General features: G+C 53.0%; 1 protein-coding gene across 5 annotated transcripts in view; it reads right to left on the bottom strand.

The window, feature by feature from the left end:
- The window catches only part of ZNF500 (zinc finger protein 500), a 25,416-nt gene extending 11,860 nt beyond the window's left edge, over positions 1–13,556 (bottom strand). For 3 of the 5 annotated variants that reach the window (XM_063618310.1, XM_055242877.2, XM_055242876.2), the window contains exons 1-5: positions 13,381–13,535; positions 11,919–12,431; positions 9,241–9,424; positions 8,939–9,003; positions 6,606–6,702 (exon numbers count right to left, since the gene is read on the bottom strand). In XM_063618310.1, coding sequence (XP_063474380.1) covers positions 6,606–6,702; positions 8,939–9,003; positions 9,241–9,424; positions 11,919–12,332 — 760 coding nt within the window. In that variant the 5' untranslated portion in view covers positions 12,333–12,431; positions 13,381–13,535. Of the gene's footprint in view, positions 1–6,605; positions 6,703–8,938; positions 9,004–9,240; positions 9,425–11,918; positions 12,432–13,380 lie in introns of all 5 variants that reach the window. The other 2 variants (XM_055242875.2, XM_055242878.2) reach the window with 2 other exon arrangements.

Below are 13,556 nucleotides of genomic sequence, written 5' to 3'. Positions count from 1 at the left end.
GGAATGATCCAGGCTTTGCCCCTTTCAGGAAAACACCTTTGACTTCTCTGCTCCTCCTCTGCAGCATGAGGGTGACTGCAGCTGGGGACCTGGTAGCACAAAGTGCACCAGGGTGCCTGGGGGGCTGGGGGAGCAGCTGTCTTCACAGCAGTCCCGCAAGAGGCTCTGCACATGGTAGGCACACACTGACCTCATAGGGGAGGGACAGAACCACCAACTGCCCTTGGAAATGTCCACTTTAAGACACTTCCAGCCCCAGACCTCCTGGGCGAACCCTTCTTGCCCTCCCCTCCCATCTCCAGGACCAACTTCCGGATACCCAAAGGTGGGTTTGGCACGTACCGAGCATCAAATTCCACAACTATAAAACTGAGAGGAGGCCGGGCATGGTGGCTCATGCCTGTAATTCAAGCACTTTGGGAGGCTGAGGCAGGCGGATCACTTGAGGTCAGGAGTTTGAGACCAGCCTGGCCAACATGGTGAAACCCCATCTCTACCAAAAATAAAAAAATTAGTTGGGGGTGGTGGTGGGTGCCTATAATCCCAGCTACTTGGGAGGCTGAGGCAAGAGAATCGCTTGAACTCAGGAGGCAGAAGTTGCAATGAGCCAAGATCATGCCACTGCACTCCAGCCTGGGCGACAGAGCGAGACTCTATCTCAAAAAAATAAATAGAAAATAAATAAAACTGAGAAGAGGATTAGAACCACCTCACTGGCCTGTTATAATAATATTTTATTTATTTATTTTAAAGACAGGGTGACTGCTGGGCGCGGTGGCTCACGCCTGTAATCCCAGCACTTTGGGAGGCCGAGGCGGGCGGATCACGAGGTCAGGAGATCGAGACCATCCTGGCTAACACGGTGAAACCCCGTCTCTACTAAAAATACAAAAAATTAGCCGGCCGTGGTGGCGGGCGCCTGTAGTCCCAGCTACTCGGGAGGCTGAGGCAGGAGAATGGCGTGAACTCAGTAGGCAGAGCTTGCAGTGAGCCGAGATTGCACCACTGCACTCCAGCCTGGGAGAAACAACAAAGAAGACTCCGTCTCAAAAAAAAAAAAAAAAAAAGACAGGGTGATATGGTTTCAATCTATGTCCTCACCCAAATCTCATGTCAGACTGTAATCCCCAATGTGGATGTGGGGCCTGGTGGGAGGTGAGTGGATCATGGAGGCAGATTTCTCATGAATGGTTTGGCACCAGCCTCTTGGTACTGTCCTGACAATAGTGAGTGAGTTCCCGTGAGATCTGGTCGGTTAAAAGTGAGTGGCACCTCCCCTCCCTCCTTTGCTGCTGCTCCAGCCATGTGTGACGTGCCTGCTCCCTCTCTGCCTTCCACCATGACTGGAAGCTTCCTGAGGCCTCCCCAAAAGCTGAGCAGACACCAGCATCATGCTTCCTGTACAGCCAATTGAACCTTTTTTCTTTATAAATTACCAGGTCTCAGGTATTTCTTTACAGCAATGCAAGAATGACCTAATACACAGGGCCTCACTATATTGCCCAGGCTGGTCTCAAACTCCTGACCTCAAGTGATCCTCTCACCTCAGCCTCCCAAAGTGCTGAGATTATAGGCATGAGCCACAGCACCCAGCCTTGTTGTAAAACTATTTTTATTTATTTATTTTTGAGATGGAGTCTTGCTCTGTCTTCCAGGCTGGAGTGCAGTGGTGTGATCTCAGCTCACTGTAACCTCTGCCTCCCAGGTTCAGGCGATTCTCCCACCTCAGGCTCCTGAGTAGCTGGGATTACAGGCGTGAGCCACCACGCCCAGCTAATTTTTGTATTTTTAGTACAGATGGGGTTTCACCATGTTGGCCAGGCTGGTCTCGAACTCCTGACCTCAGGTGACCCAACTACCTTGGCCTCCCAAAGTGCTGAGATCACAGGGGTGAGCCACCATGCCTGGCCGTAAAAATATTTTTAAAAGAGACTGAGTCTGGCAGCTCATTAAAAGGTAAACAAGAGTCATTATATGAGCCAATGATTTTACTCCTAGGTACACACCCAAGAAAAATGAAAACATGTCCTCAAACAGAAATGTGTAATAAATGTTCACAACAGCACTCTTCCCAGTAGCCAAAAAATGGAAATCACCCAAATGTCCATCAACGAAAATGGATTAACAAAACGTGGTCTATCCATACAGTGCAATACTATTCAGCCATGAAAAGGAAGCACTGACACATGCTATAGCATGGATGACCCAGGAACACATGACACTGAGTAAAAGAAGCCAGTCACCAAAGGACAGTCCCTGCACGATTCCCTTCACAGAAGACAACCAGAACAGGCACACCCAGAGACAGAGCATACAGGTAGCTGCCAGAGGCTGGGGGAGGGGAAATGGGGAGAAACTGCTTGTTGGGTATGAGGTTTCCATTTAGTGTGATAAAAAATGTTTTTGAGGGCCAGGTGTGGTGGCTCACGCCTGTAATACCAGGACTCTGAAAGGCCGAGGCGGGCTGATCATTTGACGTCAGGAGTTCAAGACCAGTCTGTTCAACGCGGCAAAACACTGTCTCTACTAAAAATAGAAAAAATATTGGGAGGCCGAGGCAGGCAGATCATGAGATCAGGAGTTCAAGACCAGCCTGACCAACATGGTGAAACCCTATCTCTACTAAAAATACAAAAATTAGCCAGGTGTGGTGATGCACACCTGTAATCCCAGCTACTTGGGAGGCTAAGGCACAAGAATTGCTTGAACCCAGGAGATGGAGGTTGCAGTGAGCCGAGATGATGCCACTGCACTCCAACCTGGGTGACAGAGTGAAACTCCATCTCAATTAAAAAAAAAAATGTTTTTGAGCCCGGGTAACACAGTGAGACTCCATCTCTATCAAAAAATTTTTGTTGCCCAGGCTGGTGTGTAATGGCGCGATCTCGGCTCACTGCAACCTCCACCTCCTGGGTTCAAGCAATTCTCCTGCCTCAGCCTCTGAGTAGCTGCGACTATAGGTGCATGCCACCACACCCGGCTAATTTTTTTGTATTTTTAGTAGAGATGGGGTTTCACCATGTCGGCCAGGACGGTCTCGATCTCTTGACCTTGTGATCCACCCACCTTGGCCTCCCAAAGTGCTGGGATTACAGATGTGAGACACTGTGCCCGGCCCAAAAACTTTTTCAAGATTAGCTGGGCATGGTGGCATCGACCTGTGGTACCAGCTACTCGGGAGGCTGAGGTGGTAGAATTACCTGAGCCTGGGGAGGTTGAAGCTGCAATGAGTCAAAATTGTGCTACTGCACTCCAACCTGGGTGACAGAGTGAGACTCTGTCTCAAAAAAAGAAAAAAAAAGTTTTGGAACTAGATGATGATGATTGTACAACACTGTGAATATACTAAACACCACTGAACCGTTTACTGAAAAATGGCTAATTTCATGTTATGTGAATTTCATCTCATTAAAAAACGTAAAAACTTTGAGGCCAGGTACCAACCTAATTTGTTTTTTTGAGACAGTCTCACTCTGTTGCCCAGGCTGGGGTGCACTGGTATGATCATAGCTTACTGCAGCCTTGACCTCCCAAGCTCAAGCATTCCTCCCACCTCAGCCTCTCAAGCAGCTGGGACTACAGGCGTGCACCACTTTTGTATTTTTTGTAGAGACAAGGTTTCTCCGCGTTACTCAGGCTGGTCTTGAACTCCTGGACTCGAGCGATCCACCTGCCTTGACCTCTAAAGGTGCTGGGATTACAGGCATGAACCACCATGCCTGGCCTGTTTTTGTTTTTTGGAGACGAAGTCTTGCTCTGTTGCCCAGACTGGAGTGCAGTGGTGAGATCTCGGTTCACTGCAATCTCTGCCTCCCGGGTTCAAGCGATTCTCCTGCCTCAGCCTCCCGAATACCTGGGACTACAGATGAGTACCACCACGCCCAGCTAATTTTTGTGTTTTTTAGGAGAGACAGGGTTTCATCATGTTGGGCAGGATGGACTCGATCTCCTGACCTCATGATCCACCCGCCTCAGCCTCTGAAAGTGCTGGGATTACAGGCGTGAGCCACCGCGCCGGCCTATTTTTTTTTTTTTTTTTTTTTTGAGACAGAGTTTCGCTCTCATTGCCCAGGCTGGAGTGCAATGGCGTGATCTTGGCTTACTGCAATCTCTGCCTCCCGGGTTCAAGCTATTCTCCCGCCTCAGCCTCCCAAGTAGCTGGGATTATAGGCGCCTGCCACCACGCCTAATTTTTGTATTTTTAATAGAGACAGGGTTTCACCATGTTGGCCAGGCTGGACTCGAACTCCTGACCTCAGGTGATCCACCCACCTCGGCTTCCCAAAGTGCTGGGATTACAGGTGTGAGCCACCATGCCTGGCCATTTTTTTTTTAAGCAAGATCAAATAGATCCAACTTTCCTTGGCCCCACAGACCTTTTTACCATAGGCTCTGGTGCCAGGTAAGTGAAACCCAACCACGTGCCTGTGACCCTGGGAGGGAAGCTGTGTCTGGGCTCCAGGAGCTGGTGACAGAGCTGGGCAGAATCTCATTCCTTCCCTTCTGAGGATTCCATGTAGCCACTTGGGAGCCGGGAGGGCTGGCAAATTCTTTCCCTTTTGACTTCTGCCTTTTGCACAGGGAATGAACTGGACCACATGTAATGAGCTCTCAGACACCTTCAGATCAGAGTTGCTCAATCACGGCACAGGTGGCATCCATGGGACCTGGCCCGGGCTGTCTCTGATGCGGCCGCCCTGTGCACCACAGGAGGTTGGGCAGCATCCCCACCTTCCGCGCATCAAATAATCACTTTCATCAGTGACAACCCCAGGGTCGTGACAACCAAAAATGTCTCCACTCATGGACAGATGTCCTCTGGGGGACAAGATTGCCCCGGGTGGAGAACCCCTGCTCTGGATGCATGTCACCAAAGCTACTGATGACCAACCAGAGCCTCATACAACATCATCTAAAACTCTTCATAGGCAACAAAAGAAAAAAACGATAAACTGGACACTAGAACCAAAAACTTTTGTGCATCAAAGGACGCTACCAACAAAATGAAAATGCAACGCACAAAACAGGAGAAAATATTTCCAAATCAGGCCGGGTGTGGTAGCTCACACCTGTAATCCCAGCATTTAGGGAGGCTGAGGCACGCAGATCACTTCAGATCAGGAATTCGAGACCAGCTTGGCCAACATGGCAAAACCTAACTCTACTAAAAATACAAAAATTAGCCGGGTATGGTGGCGCACACCTGTAATCCGAGCTACTTGGGAGGCTGAGGCAGGAGAATCACTTGAACCCAGAAGGCGGAGGTTGCAGTGAGCTGAGGTGAGATTGTGCCACTCCACTCCAGCCTGGGCAACAGAGCAAGACTCCATCCAAAACAAACAAACAAACAAACCCTGAAAATAACAACCGTTGGTGTGGATGTGGAGAAACTGGAACCGTTGTGCACTCTTGGTGGGTGCATGAGATGGTGCAGATGCTGTGGAAAACAGCATGGCGGTTCCTCAAAAAAATTCAACACAGAATGACCATATATGCTCCAGCCATCCCACTGCTGGATACATCCACCCCAGGAACTGAAAGCAGAGTTGATCAGAGATACACCTGTACGTCCACGTTCACTGTAGCATTATTCACAATGGAATATTCTTCAGCCTTAAAAAGGGAAAAATTTCTGGAGGTTTCCCAAAGAAGGAAGTCTGCCTCAAGACCGTGGCACAGAAATCCTAACCTTCCAGCCTGCTGGCCTGGCCTGCAGATTTCAGACTTGTCAACTTCTGTAACCAACCAAGGGAGCTGTCTGAGTACCCATTCCTTAAAATAAATCTCTGTGTGTGTGTATCTTCTGTTGGTTCCATCTCTCTGGAGAAGAACTCTAATACAAAGTGACATCTCACTGTTGTTAGAAAAGGCTTCAGCATGGCCGGGCACAGTGGCTCATGCCTGTCATCCCAACACTTTGGGAGGCCCAGGCGGGCGGATCACCTGAAGTCAGAACTTCGAGACCAGCTTGGCCAACATGGTGAAACCCATCTCTACTAATAATACAAAAATTAGCCGGGCACGATGGCGGGTACCTGTAATCCCAGCTACTTGGGAGGCTGAGGCGGGAGAATCACTTGAACCCAGGAGGTGGAGGTTGCAGTGAGCCAAGGTCGTGCTACTGCACTCCAGCCTGGGCAACAGAGCAAAACTCCATCTCAAAACAAACAAAAAACCAGAAAAGCCTTCAGCAGCATCAGGAAAGTCAGGAAGAGACAAACGGGGAGAGAAAGAGCTGAGGGGACAGTGCTGGGTAAGGGGCAGGGCAGTGCTCAGTGTGATGGGGAGAGGCTGGAGAGCCAGGCCCTGTGGGAGCAGCTCTGCCCTCCAGAGGAGGGCACAGGGAAGCTGAAGTGAAGTAGGACCAGCGTGTAGGGGGCAAGGGCAGAAGAACAGGATGGCAAGGCAGTGCTGGGCATCTGCCTGGGTCATGGCTGAGTGGCTGTGCAGGCCCTGCAGCTGGGACTCTGCAGGGATATGGGCAGCCCTGGCCACGCAGGATTGCCCCAGGCCAACTGGACCAACAGAACCAAGCCCAGGAGCTGGTGCCTGACAGTTCCTATTTTTGGCAAGCCCCCTAGAGGACACAGTCCCTTGCAAGTTACCTTCATTCTCCAGTGGTGTGTCTCGCTGAGCTGGGTCCAGGCATCCTGGCTCCTCCCCAGAAAGGTACACAGCCACGTCCTCCAAGTTCACGGGCACCTGCCAGAACGCACCCCACTCAGTCCTGGCACCAAGCAAGCTGCCTCCTCCCCAGCTGAGGCCACCGGCCCAGGGAGCTGCACCCCCACTGCCCCTCGAGGGTGGGGCCAAGCCTGGTGGTGCAGCTGGTCTTCTCCACTCTTGTTGCAGTGGTAAGTCCTGGTGTCTCCACCCACTGCTCCCATGTGCCACTGCTGCAGAGCTGGGACACCACTGGGGAAGGGACAGATTCGCCACAAGGAGTGGTGGACCCACTGCACACTCAGCCACTGCGGCCCATGCTCCACAGGGAGACAAGAGCAACCCCTGGCTCCGTGGCCAGCCAGCCCCGGGACCCCGATGCGGCAGACGGGGGACTTCAGGATGCCTCTGGGCCAGTGGCTCCCAGATGTCGCACCAGATTGACCCAGAAGCATGATTAAAACACAGGCAAATCCTTTCCAGAACAGGCAAATCCACAGAGACAAGAAGGAGCTTTGCGGTTGCCAGAGGCTGAGGGAAGAACAGGGAGAGACTATGCTAATGAGTCTAGGGGGTTTTGCGGGGAGGGTCTAAAGAACATGTTCGGTCAGGTGCGGTGGCTCACGCCTGTAAATCCCTGCACTTTGGGAGACTGAGGCGGGAGGATCACGAGGTCAGGAGATCGAGACCATCCTGGCTAACGCAGTGAAACCCCGTCTCTACCAAAACTACAAAAAATTTGCCGGGCGTAGTGGCGGCACATGTAGTTCCAGCTACTCAGGAGGCTGAGGCAGGAGAATGGCGTGAACCCGGGAGGTGGAGCTTGCAGTGAGTGGAGATCGTACCACTGCACTCCAGCCTGGGCGGCAGAGCGAGACTCTGTCTCAAAAAAAAAAAAAAATGTTCTTAGACTGGGCGCGGTGGCTCACACCTGTAATCCCAGCACGTTAGGAGGCCGAGGCAGGCAGATCACCTGAGGTCAGGAGTTGGAGACCAGCCTGACCAACATGGAGAAACCACGTCTCTACTAAAAATACAAAATGAGCTGGGCGTGGTGGCGCATGCCTGTAATCCCAGCTACTCAGGAGGCTCAGACAGGAGAATAGCTTGAACCCGGGAAGTGCAGGCTGCAGTGAGCCAAGATCACAGCATTCACTCCAGCCTGGGTGACAGAATGAGACGCCGTCTCAAAAAATATATATATTGGCCAGGTGCGGTGGCTCACGCCTGTCATCCCAGCACATTGGGAGGCTGAGGCAGGTGGATCATCTGAGGTCAGGAGTTCGAGACCAGCCTGGCCGACATGGTGAAACCCCGTCTCTACTAAAAATACAAAAAAAATTAGCCAGGCGTAGTGGTGGGTGCCTGTGATCCCAGCTACTCCGGAGGCTGAGGCAGGAAAATCACTTGAACCCAGGAGCCGGAGGTTGCAGTGAGCCGAGATTGCACCATTGCCCTCCAGCCTGGGTGACAAGAGCAAAACTCTGTCTCAAAAAAACAAAAACAAAACAAACATATATATACACACACACACATATATAAATTATAAATAAATAAATAAAAATAAAAATCAAACAGGCCAAGCATGGTGGCTTATGCCTGTAATCCTAGTGCTTTGGGAGGCTGAGGCAAGAGGATCACTTGAGCCCAGGGGTTCAAGACCAGCCTGGGCAGCACGGCGAGACTGTGTCCCTGTAAAAAATATATATATATATAAAAACAACTAGCCAGGTGTGGTGGTGCATGCCTGTAGTCCCAGCTAACTAATGAGGCTGACGCAGGAGGATCCCTTGAGCCTGGGAGGTCAAGGCTGCAGTGAGTCGTGATCACACTACTGCACTCCAGCGTGAGCACAGAGCCAGACTTTGGCTCAAAAAAAAACAAAAACAAACAAACAAAAAAAACAAGCAAGCAAACAAAGGAGACTCCCATTCCAGCCCAGGGGTGTGGGAGGAACCTGCATTTTCCCCCCAGAGTCCCAAGAGATTCCTAAGCCCAGTGGGGTAGGAGTTACCACCCTGTCTCACTGTTGGACCACAGAATCTTCCAGGCACAGCCGCGTACTTAAATGGCCTCTGGAGAGAAGACAAGACTCCCCAGGAGGCCAGGGGAAGTGACTCCAGGGTTGGAGCAAAGGGAGAAAACTCCAGGGAAGAGCTCCTCTGACATCCAAAACCTTGGCCCCCAGGAAAGCTGTCCCCTTAACAAGGAAGTGTGACTCACAGGAGGTCGGGCCAGACCCCAGGACGCTGCAGACCAGGAGCATCCCACTCACCTGGGACCAGGCCGAAAGAAAGGGCGAGGCCGACGCCATCTCCTGATGCCGGGGGGCTGGAGGGCCTGGGAAGGAGCAGAGTCATCACCAGTTACACAGTTCACCCAGCACTGCCCCCGCCGCCCCCTGCACACCAAGGCCCCAACAGCCTGGTGGCTGCCCACCCAAGATCCACTCCTTGCTGGAGAGCCTGTGCACCCCGCATCCAGGCAGGCCTCTGTCCTGGCCACACCCCACGCCCCATTCATGTTCACCTCCCTCCCCTGCACCACTTCTCATTCCTCCAAAGGGGTGCTACTCACCCCTCTCTGGCCACAACAGCGGGCCCCTCTGTGGCCTGTGGCTCAGCTGGGCTGGGGGCTGCTGGCTGGAGAATCGAGCCTCTTCCTCCAGGGACAGATCCTCTGGCTGAGCCTCTGCCTGGGGTTTTAAGGACTGTCCCCCTATCCCGAGGGGCACCTCGTCATCAGAAAGCAGCTCTGAGCCCTGCACACAGACAGAGATCTACCCACCAGCTCCCAGAAGGCCAGAAGGAAAATCCAAGCAGGGCCCCACACCTCTCATCTCAGGCACCCCAGCCAGCTGCCCACCCCCGGGCTGTCTGCAGCCTCCCTCCCTCTGCCCAGCCGTGTAGCAGTGCTCCCTGCAGCCAGCTCTCAGCCTGTTCTACTCCATGGTCTCTCCCTGTCACCACAATCATGTCCCCATCACATTCTTACCCTCAAGTCCTTGGTCCTGCTAATAGACCCTGGCCCAGAAGAGCCCTGAGTCAGCCCTGGCCTCATTTCAGAAGTTCACATAACTGCATTTGCTAGATTTTTTGAAATTATCTGGCGAGCCGCAGTAGCTCACACCTGTAATTCCAGCACTTTGGGAGGCCAAGGGAGGCGGATCATCTAAGGCCAGGGGTTCGAGACCAGCCTGACCAACATGGTGAAACCCCGTCTCTACTAAAAATACAAAAATTAGCCAGGCATGGTGGCAGCATGCTTGTAATCCCAGGTACTTGGGAGGCTGAGGCAGAAGAATCACTTGAACCCGGGAAGTAGAGGTTACAGTGAGCCGAGAACGTGCCACTGCACTCTAGCCTGGGCAACAGAGTGACACTCCATCTCAGGGAAAAAAAAAAGAAAGAAATTATCAACAGGTGCTCTCAGAAGATCTAATTCCTAATTCCAGGAAGGGCGAGTGGAATGAAATTGGGTCTTAGAATTGAGCTCTGCAATAGCACTTGGACAAGAGACATCCCTAGGGAACTACAAACCCAGCGTCAGGGACCCATCTCAGGCTTCCTCTTGTCCAACATTCCACAACTCTAAGGGAGGGTAGTCCCCTTGGGGAGCAGAGCCCGCCCCTCTCCGCTCAGTGATGGCCATGAGGCATGTGTGCAGAGGTGTCAGTGCAGTGACAGAAGGAAGCCATGCCGGGAACCCAAACACTGAAGCTGTGGTGGCCAGGAAAGAGGTTGGCCGGCTGGGAAGAAATCCTGATTTCTTGGCCACCATGATGGCAGGATTTTCTGACTGTGGTCAGCTCACGCTGTGGTCAAGCATTAGGGGATGTGTTTCCTCCGTTGGCTGCAAAAGGCCAGAAGTGTGCAGCCAGCAGCACTGCCACAGTAAGAAAGGCAGCTGGTCAGCACTGCCCATGTGCCCCATCCCACGCAAGGCCCTGAAAAATGAACTGAAACAGCAGGTGGCAGGACTTCTGCTTTTTAATCTCAAGGAATTCAATGACTGAAACCGAAGCAGGAGGAATGAGTAAGAGGCTTCCCCTGCTCCTCCAAATGGGGCTGCAAGGAGGTGGAGAGGCACTGTCTATACAGATCTCAGGGTATCAGAAGGGTCCTGTCTGTGCCGACCAGTATAGTAAGCACTGGCCATGTGTGACGACTGAGCCCTTGAGAGGTGGTCAGTGTGACTGAGGAACTAATTTAACATTCTACACAGTGGCCGGGCGCAGTGGCTCATGCCTGTAATCCCAGCACTTTGAGAGGCCGAGGCAGGCGGATCACTTGAGGCCAGGAGTTCGAGACCAGCCCAGCCAACATAGCAAAACTCTGTCTCTACTAAAAATACAAAAATCAGCCTGATGTGGTGGCAGACGTCTGTAATGCCAGCTACTTGGGAGGCCGAGGCATGAGAATCACTCCAGCCTGGGAGACAGAGAGAGACTCTGTCTCACAAAAATAAAAATAAAATAAATGTATATAGCTGTAATTTAAAAAGCTACATGTGGCTGGCAGCTACTGTTTTGCATGGCACAGCTCTAGAACCTCTGGGGGCTCTAACCAAAGTGCCCCCCACGCCCCTGGTCTTTCTTCCTAGTGTTCTCCCACTTTGGGGGTAGTTTCAACTCCCTGCCTTGGAAGGTGCTGGACCTCTCTCCCACCAAAACCTATGTTTGGGGCTGGCGTAGTGGCTCATGCCTGTAATCCCAGCACTCTGGGGGGCCAAGATGGGAGGATCACTTGAGGCCAGGAGTTCAAGACCAGGCTGGGCAACATGGCGAAACCCTGTCTGTACAAAAAATACACAAAATTAGCCAGGTGTAGTGGTGCATGCCTGTAGTCCCAGCTACTCAATAGGCTGAGGTGGGAGGATTGCCTGAAGCCTGGAGGCAGAGGCTGCAATGACTGGCGATCACACCACTACAGCCTGGGCAACAGAGCAACACTCTGTCTCAAATAAAAAAAAAAACAAAAACCAACAACAAAAAAACCTGTTTGGCCTATCCTAGGACAGTGTTCACAAACCATCTGCACTAGCTAATAAAGGGCTATCGGGGTAGGATGAGGTTAATCAAAAGGTGGACACCCACTGGCCAAAGCTGAGAAATCTTTTGCAGTTGCCTTCTTCAAAAGGGCTCAGGGGCCAGGCAGCCACACTTGGTCACCCAATAACCAAGGAATCTCCAGCTGCAGACCCCAGCAGCAGGGCCCCATTTCCTCACCTGAGGGTCAAAATGCCCCCCACCTCACCCGCTGCCTGTGTTTCCTGGGCTCCCGCTGCAGCCCTTCCACGAGGACCACGGCCTCCTCACCGCTCTCCGGCTGCTGCTCGCGCACCCGAGCCTGGATCTCCCCCGGCAGCACAGTCAGGAACTGCTCCAGCACCAGCAGCTCCAGGATCTGCTCCTTAGTGCGCAGCTCCGGCCGCAGCCAGAGGCAGCACAGCTCCCAGAGGCGGCTCAGGGCCTCCCGGGGCCCAGCCACCTCCTGGTAGCAGAAGAGCCGGAAGAGCTGGCGGAAAGTCTCAGGGCTGGGGTCCTCCGTCTCCACGGAGGGCTCCTCTTCCAAGCAGAAGTCCTCCTCCACCTTCACAATCAGGATCTCATCGTGTTCCAGATCCTGCTCCAAGGTTGGCAGGGGCTGGAGGCCAGGGACGGTGGCCATTGCTTCCAGTCGGCCTTGTTCCTTTTTCAGGCCTTAGAGTTGAACCTGTCTCTCTCTGTACCTCTGGCCAGACACAGGAAGAGAGTTTTTTTCAGGGCCCTGTGGAGAGACGATAAAACCATTTGAAGGGCATCCCTGGGGCTGGATAAGCCCTTTGTACTGGGAAGCCCCTGCCCTGGTTCCAAGGCCAGCTCACCCCACCATGGAAAAGGAAAAGGAAGTAGATGAATGCCATCTTCACTATTAACCCCCTATTAATACCCGGGTAATTTACTGAAGGGCTCTGGGCTTTGCTTCCTCACTGGGCAAACAGAGATGATAACAGGATCTACACACACAGGTTGCTGACAGAACTAAAAGGGATGGCTGGGCGCAGTGGCTAACGCCTGTAATCCCAGCACTTTGGGAGGCCGAGGCGGGCAGATTACGTGAGTTCAGGAGTTGACCACCTGGTCAACGTGGTGGAACCCCGTCTCTACAAAAAATATAAAAATTAGCCCGACGTGGTGGTAGCACATCTGTAATCCCAGCAACTCGGGAGGCTGAGACAGGAGAATCGCTTGAACCCGGCAGGCGGAGGTTGCAGTGAGCTGAGATCGCATCGCTGCACTCCAGCCTGGGCGACAGAGAGACTCAAACAAAAACAATCTAAAAGGGATGTTTGCGGTCAGAGCTCGAGAATCGTTATTTTCCATGATTACAGTGGGTCCTATATGGAAGGGGTTCCTTTGGAAATCTGATGAAATTAGGGCCCTTCTGCCGAGGAAGGTGCAGACTCTGCCTCAACTTGATTCCCGGAGTCCAGGTCTGGCCAACCCTGAAGCTCCTACGCGGCCCTGTCAGGCACCCCCGAGTGGGTGGTTACAACGGCCCCCCAATTCCAGGGTTCTGGGAGAGCTGGGACCCCCAGGTTGGGCTGCTTTCCCGTCCGACCCCTCAGGAGGAGGGTGAGCGGTGCCCGAGGCCGCGGCAGAGACCGCGGCGCTGGCGCGGGCCGCGAAATCGAAGCTTCGGCCGGGACCCGCGTCCCCGCGCCCCCCGCACTCACTGGAAGCGCTGCGGGCCGTGGGCAGTTCGGGGCAGGACCGGAGCGGCGGGTCTCGGCGGGAGTGGGACTACGGGCCTCAGGCTCAGCAGCCAAGTACGCCAGAGCCGGGGCCGAAGACCCCAAACCAGGTGTGGAAACCAGGCCGTGTGGGCGGGCCCGCGGGCGGCATTGTGGGT

This window comes from Symphalangus syndactylus, chromosome 14, assembly GCF_028878055.3.
Source record: "Symphalangus syndactylus isolate Jambi chromosome 14, NHGRI_mSymSyn1-v2.1_pri, whole genome shotgun sequence".
Lineage (NCBI taxonomy): Eukaryota > Metazoa > Chordata > Mammalia > Primates > Hylobatidae > Symphalangus > Symphalangus syndactylus.
This window is presented reverse-complemented; position numbering and strand designations above follow the sequence as displayed.